General features: G+C 38.8%; 1 protein-coding gene across 2 annotated transcripts in view; it reads left to right on the forward strand.

The window, feature by feature from the left end:
* Nucleotides 1-1156: 1156 nt before the first annotated feature.
* Nucleotides 1157-16307, forward strand: part of ppargc1b (peroxisome proliferator-activated receptor gamma, coactivator 1 beta) — a 146173-nt gene continuing 131022 nt past the window's right edge. Inside the window, exon 1 of one of the 2 annotated variants that reach the window (XM_043703778.1) lies at nucleotides 1157-1408. In XM_043703778.1, coding sequence (XP_043559713.1) covers nucleotides 1331-1408 — 78 coding nt within the window. In that variant the 5' untranslated portion in view covers nucleotides 1157-1330. The remainder of the gene's footprint in view (nucleotides 1409-16307) is intronic. The other variant, XM_043703779.1, reaches the window with a different exon arrangement.

Consider the following 16307-nt stretch of genomic DNA (forward strand, 5'->3'; position numbering starts at 1 on the left):
CATTGGATATTTCATTATGTTAAAATGGCTATATGAAATAAGTTTTTGCGGTGATATTTGTTATCATTGTTTTCTTTTTTAAATCTTGTCAGCAAGGATTTGGACTAATCAAGTTGATATGATGGCAGATCTCTGTTCTTATCTGCACAATATGTGAAGCAAATGATGATGAAGGTGATAATGAAAATAAACAAAAGAGGATTGGGGCTGTTTGTACAACATGTGTTGTACAATGTTGAGATTTCTCCCTTCCCCTGTCAGTTGGTAAAATATATTATATATCTCCAAAAAAAGCACCTTTCTATTGGTGAAAACGGCATTGATAAATGACTTGTCTGAATATTGCAGTCCCCTAGTGTGATAATCCTATTTTCTAATTCAGATTTTGAGATAATGAAAACTGAAGTGTACAGATTGCAGTTCCTTGGACTGTAGATTGCTCTGTTAACACCTTTTCTCCTCCTCGCATCAGACCTTCACACCCCCTTTTGTCAATTTAGCAGTGTGTTTCATGCAAGTCTAAATCATAATAATAATAAAAGTACAGCGATGTGTTTGTTCATTCTGTGATTATTCGCATATTGACATGCGCACCCTTTCACCATGCACCATTAGATCGTCAATGAATAAAATCTCCAGTCATGTTCAAACTTTTACAGGTCCAGGATATATTTGATCATTGATTGTGTTTTGTGGCTGTTTTCCTGTGCTTATACCTGTAGTTTATCTCGCTCTCAGTCCTGTGTACTAATAGCGTTGTTATAATGTGAATTATGTAAAAGCGCTGGTTCGTTTAATCCACACCCTCTCCCCCCTTCTCGGTTATTTTTATGTATCATATACAATTTAGCATGAGATACCTAATTACATGTCTAAAAATTGACATTTTTTTTCTGTGAAGCGGAGACACCTGCTGATATATCCTTTGCCTTCAGACAATCCACTCTGCCCTAACTCAAACTAGTCTTCATAGTTAGAATGCAGAATGCTCGCGTCTTTGCACCATCACGATTAGTTTCTAAGTGTCAGTGAAAAAAAGAATCCATTCGATAACTACAACGGGTTATGTTTTTGAGATTCGACAGTCAAAACGAATCGCCGTTTTGCTTTGGGGAGGTGGGGGGGAGAAATAAAACACAGGAAAGGCGATAGTGCACACTGACTCGCACGCTGCCACCCTCTGGTGTAGCAAGACGGCAGACGAGTTGCAGTACCGCTACCGTCCACTGGGCCGGCCGAGGAGCAGCAGTGAGCTCACTGTGCCGGCTCTGGGGATCTCCGCGACCGTCACTCACTCTCTCTCTCTCTCTCTCACACACACCGCGGGAAGATGGCGGATTGCACGCTCACGGACGAGGACTTCTCTTTATTCGTCTTCAACTACCTGACAGAAAACGCAGAGTCTCAGGTAAGGAGCGGCGCTTCGCTTGCCTTTCCTTGCATGAGAGTGGAGCCGGTTCCTAAGCGCGGCCCTGGTTGGAGGTGTTTCTATCCCCCTCTCTTGAAGCGGCTAGCCGGCTCTCTCTCTCTCTTGTCTATCTCTCTCTTTCTGCAAAGTCCTGTTTGTGTTGGAGAGGGAGCGCAAGCACCGGCTTCACGTGCTCGGAACCCGAGGCAGCACCTGAGCGCCCGCTCGCGCCCTGGCTGCCTGGTTACCTGCTGGTTGCCGGGTTACAATTGTAGCAAATCCCTCCAAGTGTCAATTGCCCGGGATCGCTTCATTCATTCATTCCGGACACGTGGGCGCACCAAGTTACAATCAATCTCGTCTCGACTCTCCTTTTTGCACTGAGCCCCGCAATCGCTTTCCAAAGTGCGTCTACAGAAGAGGCAGCGTGAGGGAGAAACAGAAAGGTTGGGATGGGGGTGACAAAATAAAAATCAGCAACTTGTACTCCGCCTAGATGCTTCATTTCAGGCACAGTGTTAAAAGTCAGTTTCCTGGAGAATGAGGGCAGATGAAGAACAACATTTATTTCTTCTTTCCATGTTCTTGTATAACAGGGAAACAGATGGATTCAACAGGAAACAGTCTGAGAGCTTGCGTAACTTTGGGAATTACTTAACATTTAATGCACATGTAATAGATCTAGAGCAAGGCAGATGACGGCAGCAAACTCCAGTTGGGACCACTACAGAATGAGTGACATGTTAGAGCCGCCTCGTTATTTCTTGCCCAAACTCGCGCCGTCCTCTTCCTAAGGCGCGATAACACTGATTAGTATTTTCTTCCAGATTGTCGGATAGGGGCAGGCGTCCCGAATGCTCCTGATTATGTAGTTACAAACTTGAGCAGTCTCTTGCATGTGATTTATAATAATGCTTCAAATTACATACCGTAACGCTGAAAGGGATTTTTATTTTTGTATGTTTGTTTGGAATTAATCATATTGATTCCTCCGAAGGCAAAGTAAACCTTGACAAATATGAATAGTGTTTCTATAGTATTAATGCTAATATACATTGCGTGCAGCCTGCGAGCACGGACTATGAAAAGCTGTTTGATCATGTGTCACATGAGGACTTACTGCACCGACCAGTGCTGACGTCTCCACTCTACTCCAGCGCTGGGAGGCGAGGATGAACCCCTCTGCCTCTGCGTTTCTGAAAACACTCGCCGCACATCTTAAGTAACTTGACCACTTAAAAGCATTTACCCTGCAGAGGTGTAAAAATAAAACACTTTGTTTATCGAATGTCAGTTGTAACTACCTGCGGTTATTTCAGATGTTCCAGCCTGGCTATTAAAGATCATTTATTTAGAATGGCCTGGTAAACTTAAAAGCTGTATTATCGCGCTTCGCAAACAGTTATGGCTAATATAAAATGACAGCCAGCAATTCCATTGCCAATCTTGTATTTTTTTTGACACGTTCTAACTTTCCAGTGTCTGGCCCGATCTACTTACTGTATTAATATAGGATGCACCAAAGCTCTTTAATGGATCACCTCAGTGTGACCCTTGACACTGCCATCTAGTGCTACAGAGCTATTTTTGGTGATAGTTGCACAGGGTTGTAATACCAGCTGAGAGAAGCAATGACAATATCTGAAGAGGTTTCTTTTTGGAACGTTCATGTTAATGTAAACTCATTACTGATATAGGGATAGTAACAAAGTCGTACAGTGAACAGGAATAAGCAGATTCATTGCCCTTCATTGTTTTGGGCAACGTCCTCTACCTGAAATTTCTATTACATAATCTATTGACAATATTGCTCCATAGGTCAAACATTGCATGAGGGTGAAATCTTTGGTAAATAAATTACATTGCTGATGGTTTCCTCATGATCTGTTGATAAACTGTTGAAAAACATTTAACTTTAAAACACATTGCAACCACAATTTTCTTGAACAGTTCTTGCTATTAAAGACTGGGTACATAACCTGTATATTGCTGAACAAAACTTTCCATGTCATTTGAGTTCATGCTAAAGCTGTTTCCCAGGAATATCACAAATGGGCACAGAACTTGGCGTGGGCGCAGCTTCTGCGGAATCAGTCAACTCCTTCACAGATCTGATTAGGAAATTCCAACGGCTTATCCACAAGTTTTAATTTTTACCCCTTGTGATAGTTTGCTCTCTTACGGGCACACCACACAATGTATTGCTCCCAAATGGGCCAGGTTGTGTTCTGTGGCCCTGCATTAATTAAAAAGGATCCAGAAACATGTCTTCATTCGTTGCGCTGTGTTTATCTATTGCTGCCAACATGGAAAGTCTGAATAGTAATGTGCAACTGCAAGAGAAATTCAACTTGCTGAGGAGCAATGGGGGAGAAAAGCAAACACTTGACTTTTGGAACTGTTAGAAAATGTGATTGTAAAGGGGCATGATTTTACAATAATTAGTAAAGTATGCTTATGGACATTTGTCCGGGGCATTAGATGGACCTTATTTAGCATTACAATCCATTCAGTTTCATCTCTTTGCTCTCAAGTGGTTTCCTTGGAGAATGTTGACCCTAATGTAGCTTACAGCGCTTGCAAGAAAAAGCTGGTCAATGCTTGAAATCCCAGTTCTTGTTGCAGTAAAGATGGATTATATACATATGACACACGTTAATTCAAAAGCTATGTCTACGGCCGAAAATAAACCAGGTAATCTACAACATTGTGATAAACAGGGCCGCCCCCCCCCCCCCCCCCCCCCCCAGAAAATGAACAGGATTGCATCATCCTTTTTTCTCAGTCATTAAGTGGGTAGCGACTCAATTGCACAGCAATATTAAAATTAGAAAGATTCAACATCCCTTTTCATAATCTTGACTAGTGGGCTAACTCCTCTCCACCATTCTTCAAGTTGTGAAAAGTTGATGAAGAGTGCAGTAATGATTTGTAAATTAAAAATAAGGATTTTGACTTATGTATGCCAGCAACAAGAAGTCAGTGATGGTCACTGGCATGATGAATTATTGAAATGTAGAATGTTGAAATATGATAGTGAAGTTCTAAAACGTTCTGAGAATAGCAGCTACTTTAAAAAAATCTATGTATATTTTATATAACTCAGTGTATTTTATGCTGTTTGTCTAGGTTTGTCAAAAAGTACTGACACAACTATTACAATGCAGTGTAAATTCTCCCTTGGGAGATTGATTACAAGTCAACCCAGTAATATATGTATAACACTAGTAGTAACTGCATTGGCAACCGGTTTGTCTACTGCTTAATAAAATATTATGCAACCATTTTCCTCATTGAGGTCATTTACTTTGAGAAACAACATTGATTGCATTGCTGTTTAAAGCTGGATCACACTTCAGCTGAGCTGAGATGGAATGGATTAATATTTTAAAGATGGCACAAGGTACGTCCTGCATAGAAGTGACCTCTGATAGCTTAGTGACGTAAACAGGAAATGCTAAGAGAGCTGTTTCGCCAAAGTACAAACCTTGTGTTATAATTCTGCAGAATCAAATTTGCTTCTGTGCAGTCAGCAAGAATCTCTGCATGCCCTACTTAATTTACCATTAAAGCAGAAATTTGATCAGTTGTAAGCAACACCAGTAGGGGGCCTAGGAACTATAACACTACACTCGAGTTATTAGACTAGATCTAGATCAAACAATGACCAAGAATAACATGCAAAAAGGGATTGTTACAACTTTTGCTTATTTTAAAAGCATGATAGGTAATAGCTTTTAGAAACAACATTTTATTTGAAGTGTTTTGTTTGTACTCAATTAAACAATTATGGTTTGCTTATCTCCACTGATATACAAACTTTTATTTGTTCCTTTGCTCATGAGTAAACTTTAACATTGTGGCAAGTTGTTTTTGATGTGATATCTGGAAAGACCAGATGTCTACATCACAGAGAAACAAAACAACTACTACCACTCTTGTGTCATTCAAGTGAAATGATTGAAGGACAAGATAAAAAAAAATTGATTTGTTTGTCCAACTTTCAACATAGCAACCTTCAGTATGAATGGTATTAATTCAAAATACAGGAATGGTATGTGAATGTCTTGGACTTTCTGATTATATCTGTAGAAAGTTTAATATTTCAGGACCAGAGTTAACCATTTGTTATCACTTGTGGCTCTGTTGTGATATTGAGTTGTCTGAAGTGTTATGATGTTGTATCTCATCTATAATTAAACATACTTCTCAGCTTGCAATATCTGTAGTGCTAAATGGTGCCAGATGGTAGGAGTGTGTATAGACCAAGAGCAGTCTCTATATTTGGATGGCAGCTTGAAAATGATAGTTTTGAGGAGCATGCTACAGTTTGGATTTTGTAATGCTTTATCCAATTATTAATATCTTGTGAGGCAAATGTTGATAACTTGCTATGCAACAACTGAGGTAAGGTGAGTAACTCCATGCATCAGATTTTAAAAATTCTTTCATATTGTGTGAATATTGTGAACAAGGCTGACATTTGTTGTCCATCCATATTTGCTCCTAAAATGATGGTAGTGAGCTGTTACATTGAACTCTTACACAACTCACCTGGTATAGATACACTGCAACACTATTAGGAGGGGGGGGGTTCCAAGATATTGACCCAGCGATAGTGGTGGATGATAGTCCCAAGTCAGGAGGATGTATGTTTATGAAAAAAACAACTTATCAATTCATTGACAAAATGTGGGTATTGTTGGCTAGGTCATCATTTATTGCCCTTGAGTAGATAGTGGTGAGATGTCACCTTGAACTGCTGCTATTAGGGAGGGAGCACCAGGATTTTGACTCGGGGATGATGCAGGATCAGTGATATGGTTGTAAATCAAATTTGGTGTATGGTTTGGAGAGGAATTTGCAGTTGTCGCTGTCCGTATGTATCTGCTGGTCTTCTTCATTTGGGGTGATGGAGGTCATGGGTTTGGAAGGTGCTGTCAAAAGAGCCTTGATGAGTGTTGCCCTTTTTCTCTTAAGTGGTACAATTCCATTATTTGGAATGTGCTTTTGTTCATCTTGTATGCAAGATGCTTCACACGGCTGTACATTTGTATGATGGGGAGTGAAAGTTTGAAGTGGTGGATAAGGTGGTGATCAGGTTGTTTGTTTTGTCCTTGATTTGTGTTGAATGCCTTGAATGTTGGAGCTGCACCCATCTACAGGGCACAAGTCAGGAGGACAATTGGGGAATAATTCATCACTTTCCTGACTTGTGCCTTGTGGATGGTGGACAGATTATGGGGAATCAGATGGTGATTTCACGGTAGTCGCCTCCTTAGGTAAGTTTGTTTGAGCTGTAAGTGACTGTATTGGCATCTGTGGGTCTTCTGAAAGTGTAAAGTATGATAAAAGATTGGTGTGTAAGTTCACAGGGCTGGCACTTCATGTTATTGTTGGAGTTTGGGGAAACAACAGCTGTGCCAACTCTGAGTATGTTGCCTGTTACGTGATTCCTAGTCTCTAACCTCCAGTTGCTACAGAATTTATGGCTAATAAAATTCAATTTCTGGTCACTAGTAAATCCGAAGATGTTCATGGTGGAAGATCCAATGATGGTAATGCTGTTGAATGATGAGGGGAGATGGTTGGATACCCTTTAGTGGAGACAGTCATTGTCTGACTCTCGTGTAGTATGACTTTTGCTTGATCGCAGTGACTCAACACAAGCGATGAGTCTTTGCCAGAAGGAATAATATTATTTTAAATGAAAGCATCCAGCCATTTCAGTGGTTGATAACAGATATTTATCCATTAAGGTATGGCTATTCCTGCAAGTGATCAAGGGAATCTGCAGCCACTCCTGATTATTTTTAGGAATTTTATTTTCCTCTGTTCCTTATTTGTGCATTGTTAGACACATCGAAGCAAGGAACAGATGTAGGCAATTCAGCAATTCAAGCCTCCTCCTCCATTCAATTTGAATATGACTGATCCTCTAACTCAATGCCATATTCTTGCTTTTACTCCATGCCCTTGATGCCTTTACTACCTTAAAAATAATTGTTCTGGTGAGCATTTCTCTTTGAATATTGCAAAAGATTGAGCACAATAAAAAAATTTCATTTTGCCTTATATCATATTTACTAATATAGAAAAATGAAGGATTCATTTTGCACAGCACCAACAAAGCTAACAACAATGTATATTGTATCTTTAATATTGTGAGCAGTACCAAGGCACTTATTTGGAATATTGCCAAACAAAATTACCCAAAATTCGGGCAGGTAACAAAACCTGGCCAATGACCTGTATTGTAATGGAAGAGAGAGGCAAAGAGATATGAGGAAAGAATTCCAGAGCTCACACCCCTGATAACTGAAGGCTGAATTCTGCCTTAAAATCGGGCTGCCTCAAGAGGTTAGAATTGAAGGAGTTGACTGAAGATCATGCAAGATTGTAGAGCTGAAGGATATTAGTAATTGGGAGAGTGTGGTCATGGAGAGAATTGAAAACAACATAGGAATTTTAAAATCAAGCCATTGCTTAACAGCGAATCAGTGCAAATAGCAAGACCCTGAGTGATGGGTGAACGTGACCCATGTGAGTATATTTTCCTTTAATTCCTATAATACCAGCAACACTTCACATTCACCTTGATATGAATACTCTCAGTTGGGCTGTGCAATAGATTTTAAATAACATGCTAAGGTTGTGAAACACACTTTGAAATTATCTTAGAGGAATTACTACATCAATACACTGACAGACAGATAGGTTTCAAAGGTCAGAGAGATCATTGAATCCATAATGAATTCTCAAATGTTCTTGAAACAATTTAGAGTAATGCATAATGTATCATCTAACATAGTCACAGAAACATAAGTTGGGGTATTTTAAGTGAATGCCATGATACTTGAATGACCACTTGCTGAAGCATTCCAAGCAAGTAATATAAATGTTGTTTTCTACGTTTGTTAAAGGAAGCTGAATTGAAAATAGTGAAGAATACAGTGATCCATCTGAGATTGCTTGATAAAGAAGGTTTTAAATGTTTGGATAGAAATGCAGGCAAAGATAAGATTCAGATTTGTCCCTGTAGCTGCACACCCTTCCCTCTGCCACCTCTCCTCCAACATCCTTTGCTCTCCCACTGTGCTAACCTCCATTCCCAGCCCAAGGAGCCCATGCTAACTGCTGAGATTAGAGACAAAAACCAACCAATCTGCTTGGCCAGACGCTGTCTGGAGTCAGAATTTCTCCAGCTTGATTGGTGGAAATCTCATCTCCAGTCAGTCATTGCAATATTAAATTGCACCAGGGTAGCCAATACCAGCAGGCATGTGTTCCCACTGAGTCTAGAGGTGGTGAGGTGGGAAATCTCAACAGCTGGGAAATCCTGATTAGATACTGGAAAATCTCCCATTAACTTTGTTTCCTCCCGCTTCAGAAAGAGTTTCTCAAAGGCAAATTGTTGCCTTTGAGAATTTAAAAAATTCACTCTTGAGATGAGCCATCACTGGTTGGGCCACCATTTTATTGCCCATCCCCAGTTGTCATTGAGAAGGTAGTGGTGAGTTGCCTTTTTGAACCATTGCAGTGCGTGTGTTGCAGATGGATCCATAGTGCTACAAGTGAGAGAATTTCAGGATTTTTGCCCAATGACAGTGAAAGAACGGCAATATATTTCTAAGTCAGGATTGTGAATGGCTTGGAGGGGAACTTGGTTAGCACAGTATCTAGGTCTGAAGAATTTTGAGACACATTTGGTCTCAGTATCTGTTGCAGACTTGTGTTTATGAACATGCTAAAGTGATGGACCTTGAGGGAAGTATCTATTCTGCTGATCCACACCATTGTGAAATCATATGCATCAGAGTACTTAAACTTCCCAGCCCAGATCCACGAGTTTTGATAGGAGGAACAGAAAGTAACAGATACAAGATAGATTATCTGGGAATTGGAAAATTTTTGTCTGTTCCCTTTGGTAATCAGAACTAATCCAGGAGGTAGTAGTCCTGACTTACGTCAAAAGCCTCTCTAATTTTTCACAATGATCTTCACACCACCGAAAACCAGGTGCAACTGTCAGAAATACAGTTAATGAACATTTCCTGCATAAACCAGCAAACAGTTTGCACAAATCCAGTAATCGCTGGCAAAAAAGTCACTGCCAAACATCCAAACTTCTAAATCTGAAAGTATGATATCTGATTATCACTAAATTATTCATAATTGATCTCCATATACACAATTTATTCCCTTTACTGTTTTACATCCTAATCAAATTATTCAACTTTTAATAAGTACAGAGAGCAAACCCATTGACCTGTTTTAGGGGTAATCATTAAACTCGGTTGACTAGTTGATTAGAACGTGGTTTAGAATAATACCAGAAGCGTAAGGTTTCTCCCAATGCCACTGAGGTAGACTTGGGGCCTGCCTACTCACCCTGCCGTTACCATATTGTAATATTACCTATTGGTCAACAGTCTATGAAAAATTGAGGATGTGATTTGAAGAATGGGATTGAGTCATTATTCACATTGCATCATAAAAGTGGCCTCATGTCCATGCTGCTTTTGAAAATAAATGTGATTTCGCTTACCTAGGCATTTTCCATAAATATTGGGAGCCAATTTTTCTTCTTTCTCCAATACTGTTGTCAAAGCCAAACTGATAGTCTTTCTAAAATTTTGTTGCAACAAACTAACATACAGTTTTTGGAAAAGACAAAATATGTATTTTTTAGTGAATATTATGTGTAGGAGCAGATTCTTCCTTCCTCATATTTAGCCAGTTGCACAATAGATCTAGGAGATTGAGACAATCGTTGTTAGTTTGCTTTTGGCATTTGGTACAGTGGGTGTATTGTGGTATGAACATGTGACTGACAGCTCCTTAAGTTTGGAAGTCTGTTTTAGCTGTGCTATAAAAGTGTTCTGCATGCAGTTTGATCATGTGCCTTATGAGCTGAGAGGCCACACTTATTCCATATATGTTCTGGCAGACCAAGGAATCCTAGATATCTTCAATAATTCTTTCCACAGCTCTTGCCTCCATTTTTGGTTGTTTTTCACATACATGCCTTTGCTGCATGCAGGCTCGACTATTCCAGTGCACTTTTGGCTGCTGTCCCATGTTTTTACCCTCCGTAATAGTAATCCAAAATGCTGCTGCCTGTGTCCTTACTTGCAAGTTCATCCTTGCCCCTCTAATCGCTGATGTGTATGGGTTTCTGATTATGCAATGTCTGGATTTTTAAAATGCTCATTATTTTTAAATTACTCCATGGTCTCACCCCCATCTTTGTAATCTTTTACAGACCTCCAGCACTCTGAGATAGTTGATTCTCAAAATTTGCTCCCTTAATATTCCTGATTTGAATTGCTTCAATTGCTTCAATTTGAATGGCCATTCTGCCTCCATTTGCCAAGGCTCTGAACTCTGGATTCCAGCCCACCCACAAACCTTTCCCCTTGTTTTCTCCTCTTTCCTCTTTTAAGACACCCTTTAATGTCAAACACTTTTATGAAGAATTTGGGCAGCTGCCTGAATATCATCTTGTGTGGGCCTCTGTGTAAAATGTTTCTTTGGCAGCTCTCCTGTGAAGTAGCATGGGACATTTTGCTACTTCAAAGGTGCTATAGAGCAAGTTGTTGTTGTTCTTGAACTTTTATACAGCCTATCCATTTTCATTTAACTGCACCTTTGTTAAACATGCAAACTCTACGCAAATCTATTTTATAACATGAAGCTAAAGTGTGCTTCAGAAAATGTTTTGGGAAGTGATTATTGCTAGTTCATTGATTTATTATTTTTAAAAGTAATGATTTTCAACCGTATGATTGCCATTGAGATACATGGGTGGGCACCTGGACATTTAAGACCAAGAGTAACTTGACGGCAGCAAAGAGAAGAAAATAACAAAGTCTTTATTTTCTCAATTTCCTGATACATTCTTGTTAGTTAGTTTCTTCTTGGGTCTCCTGGTCACTCTTTTTCTTGTTTTTAGGAGTGGGGACAAGAATGGATAATCTGTTTGTAGTTCTCTACCACTACTGCTGTGTAACTCCCTGTAGAGTAGCTCCGTTCAGTGTCTTTGCTCTGTATCTCTGCCAAATATGTTAACTATGAGCAGGAAGTCATCAAGTGGAGGAATATTTGATTTGAATCATTCAACAATGTACTGCAACACAAGATTGCTATATTTCAAATTATATGATGGACACAGTTTCTTGCTGAGTACTTTTAACAAAACCATGCCTTTACCAATGATTTTAAAATCTGCTATTAGTGTCTAATGCTATGGATCACATATTGAATATAAAATGTCATTTCTGCACAACAAACATGATTTACATGATTTATTAAATGTATTTGTTCCTTTCAAAGTTGTAAGGTCCCTGACCAAGAGTCCATTCTCCATGCCATTCAACTTTTGGATAGTTATAACTATTGTGCAGTATAATTAGACAATGTTATGATAAATGATGAATGTTTGTCATGTTTTATAGTTGAAATTCTCTTCATTAATGTGACCACTGTGAAATTTTAAACTGTAAGAAGGTTAGTGAAATTGAATACTGATGGTTGAACCCACCTTTAGAAGACTACTAAGAATTGACAACGAACTCATCAATATTATTGACACCCTGAAAACAAATGGAAAAGTAAATTGTTAGGTTTGACTGCACTCATTTAGGTTTACGCACCTAATCGATTTTTATCTATTTAGCGACAGTGTCTGCACTTCAAACTAATTTATTGCATGTGAGGTAGTTTTTGGATACCTGCAGGGCATAATAAGGTGCTATACAAATGCATGTTTGCACAAATTAATTTTATTGTTAGGATTATTTTCTGATGAAAGGTTAGCTGTCACCACAAATGTTTCATTGTGTCAGATGCTGTCTGGTTATAGCTATCAGACATTCATTAAAAGAGCATTACATTGAAGGCTTAGCGTATATTTAACAGTTTGACATTGTATTACTCATACTGTGAAAATCTGTTGTGTAATTTTTCCATAAAGTAACATTTGTTGCCCATAAAATTATCTACCTGGTGGTGGATGTATTACAGAATCAGAACAGACAGTGATTGCTTTTGTTTCTGGCATTTCCAGTAAATGTCTGTTAAGTGCTTTGACTAGCCATTTTCCTAGACATAGGATTCCTCCAGTAAAGTATGTAGAAATATGCTTTTAATGTTTTCACTTTGTCGATCCTCTCCGGAACGGGCCTAATCATGATTGGATAGTGACAAAAACAGAAATTGCTGGAAAAGCTCAGCAGCTCTGCTAGCATCTGTGAAGAGAAATCAGAGTTAATGTTTTGTGTCCGGTGATCCTTCCTCAGAAGGATTGCTTGCATGCTTTGCCACAACATCTCAATAACCTCCTCAAGTTGCACAACCCTGAGGTCTCTGTACCTTCCCTATTTTGGCCTCTTCCACATCCACCAAGTCTTTAACTACCTCCGCACTAGATTTGGGTACCTCTCCATTAAGCTTCTCTGTCACTGTACCTGCCTTTCTTCCTTTCAGACACTTAACATACATCTCGCTGCCTGCCCTAATATCTCATGTGGGTTGATGCCAAGTCTTGTTCGATATGAAGTGCCTTTGAACATTTTACCATTTTAAAATGCTGTATAAATGCAAACTGTTGTTGCTACATCACTGACTACTCTCCAATCTCAAACTAGATTGTGTATTGATTCACTTATGTTCCCATAGTTAAATAACAAAAAACTATTCTTGTTCTCATTCAAGTTCTGAAAATCACAGGAGAGGCCTGCAGATGTGAACCAAGAGTGAGACCTCGGGCATTCTTACAAAAGTCACCCAAAATGCTGAGTAAATTATACCAATGAAATGAGTTATTGTTTTGGAGGTGAGGCTTAAATTTTAATTTTCCTATCCATTACATCATGCTGAACAATTAGGTATTTCCACAGGGCCGGAAAAGAAGTTTTCTTATTTTTAAATGCTCACTTCCTGCAAATAGGAAATGCTATAATAGCTTAAAAAACTCATTCTGTTCTTCTAAGTCACTGTGGTTTGTATTTATGCTTGTTTTTATATATATATTGTACGAAAAGGGGAAGTTGCTAATATTGGGAAATGGAACACTCAAGTCAGTATCAACTGACAGGTCAAAAGGAGCACAAATAATTGTTTTTAAATTCATTGATGGGATGTAGGCTTTCCTGGCAAAGACAGCATTTATTGCCATGCCTGTACAATGCATTAGCTTGCCAGGTTACTCAGAGGACAGTTAAGAATCAAACTCACTGTTGTCGGTCTGGAGTCAAGTATAGTCTACAGCGGGTTAAGACATAGATTTCCTTCTCTAGAGCACATTAGGCAGTTTGCTGGTCATTGCTTATGCTATCATTTTCCAGATTTATTTAATTAAAATAATTTTAGTTTTCCAGCTGCCATGGATTTTAAATTCTCATCCTTGGGTTACTAGTCCAGTCACAATGTATAAATCAGATCAACGCTTGCACTTTCAGAAACCCACTTGATATTTTTGTATTGCTCAAAACTGTCCTTTGACATTATTAAGAAAATCAAAATTAGGTGTGATTTGTTACTAGATCTATGCCAACTGACAACTAAGGGAGGTGTTGGCATACTGGTAATGTCTCTGGGTTAGTAATCAAGAATCCCAGACTAATGTTCTGGGAATATGAATTCAAATGCCACCATAGCAGAGGGTGAAATTTGAATTCAACAAAAACTCTGGGGTAAAAGATTGGTTTAAAGGCGACCGTGTTGATTGTCCTAAAACCCATCTGGTTCACTAATGTCCTTTAGGGACAGAAATTTGCCATCCTCACTTGGTCTGGCCTGCATGTGACCATAGGACCACAGCAATGTGGTTGGCTCTTAATTGACTACTGGGAAATTGGGGATGGGCATCCATATCTCATGAGCAAAATAAAAATCCACTAGATTCAGATTGCATGAATTTATTACACGTGAGACCTTCTATCCCTGACTGGCACCTAAACCAGTCCAATATCTAGTTTTGCTTGTGCAAAATATTTTTCAGAATTTCAAATAACATTATTCCTGTAGTGATCTAATTCTTCCACAAACGTTTTCGTTTTTTGTTTGTTGTTTTTATTATTTTCTCCTTTAGCTCATATTTCTAAGAGAGCCTGTCATGAAGCTTCTAAACCTGGGACTGATAGCATTTATGAACAGGCTGCTTTGTTGAATGTTAGTTACTTGGCTGGTGACCAGTTCTTTTGGCCCTGTACTCAGAGAGAAGCTTTAAATTTACTGTGTCCCTTACAACCATTTGTTTAGGAGCTTGCTACAATGAAAGTAATGGTATAAATCCACATCAAACCATAATTATGAATGCAAAGTCATCATTTGTAATGCCATTATTTCATAGGAACAAAGGTGACCCTTTTAGTCTTCTTTCTTCATTCAGTTAGATCATGATTTTATCTCCACTTTCTCATCTTTTGATTCATATCTCTTGATACCCCTACTTAATAAAAATCTGAAATTCTCAGTTCCACATTGCCAGTGTCCTTTGCCAAAGAAGAGCTTCCTCAATTGAATTCTAATCAGCCTCTCCCTAATTTCAAGTTGCGTTCTTTCAGTGTCATTGATTGTTACTGGATAGTGTGATTCAACTACTTTCATTGTTCCAGCATTGATAGGAACTTGAAATTTGTGCATCATGTGTCTTTAGAGAAATATCGTGATTTGGTGAATGCCAAGAATGCTATTATAATAGTTGGTTGATGCGACACCGGAGTGCTTGGTCGTAGGAGCTTGCATCGAATGCAGAATGAAACCAGTAGACCAAGAACTATATAAGCATTAAAGGACTACTTCAAGATTGGCATTTGCAAGAGTTTGCTTCTGATTTTCTAAAAATAAAAGTATTATCTAATGTATGGGAAAATAAAGGACTGTAGGAAAGGGGGTAATCAGCCATGGATGTCTAAGGAAATAAGGGAGGCTATCGAGTTGAAAGATAAGGCATACAAAGTGACAAAGACCAGTGGGAAACTAGAAGATTGGGAAAACTTTAAATGTCAATGGAAAGCCAGAAATAAGCTATAAAGAAAAGTAAGGTAGATCATGAGAGTAAAATAGGTCAGAATATAAAGACATTTAGCAAAGGTTTCTACAAATATATGTAAAATGAAAAAGAGTAGCTAAGGTAAACATTGGTCCTTTAGAGAATGAGAAGGGAGATTTAATAATGGGAAATAAGGAAGTAGCCGAGGCATTAAACAGGTATTTTGTGTCTGTCCTCACAGTGGACGACATGAATAGCATGTCAGTAATTGATGATAACGAGATTAAGGTAGGTAAGGGCCTAGAAATGATCATCATCATGAAAGAGGTGATGTTGGGCAAGCTAATGGAGTTAAAAGTAGACGAGTCTCCTGGCCCTGATGGATTGCATCCCAGGGTGCTAAAAGAGATGGCAGGAGAAATAGCAAATGCACTGGTGGTAATTTTCCAATATTCGCTGGACTCTGGGGCAGTTCCAGCAGATTTGAAAACAGCAAATGTGACTCCACTGTTTAAAAAAAAGACAATAAGCAAAAGATTGGCCAGTTAGCTTAACTTCTGTAGTGGGGAAAATGTTTGAAACTATTATTCACGAAGAAATAGCAAGACATTTAGATAGAAACTGTTCCACTGGGTAGACACAGCATGGGTTCATGAAAGGCAAGTCAATTTATTGGAATTCTATGAAGACTACGAGCGCAGTGGACAATGGGGACCAAGTAGATGTAGTGTATCAGGATAGCCATAGATATTAGACAGCGACAAACACAGAAAATGAAAAAAACTTGACCTCCAGAAAAAACTAAACAAACTTACACAAAGTAACAACACTGACAGCACAGAAGCATGGATAAAAAAAACTTGTCCGACTGACCCTTAACAGACACTGAAAAAGCCGTCTTAG

This window comes from Chiloscyllium plagiosum, chromosome 14, assembly GCF_004010195.1.
Source record: "Chiloscyllium plagiosum isolate BGI_BamShark_2017 chromosome 14, ASM401019v2, whole genome shotgun sequence".
Classification (NCBI taxonomy): domain Eukaryota; kingdom Metazoa; phylum Chordata; class Chondrichthyes; order Orectolobiformes; family Hemiscylliidae; genus Chiloscyllium; species Chiloscyllium plagiosum.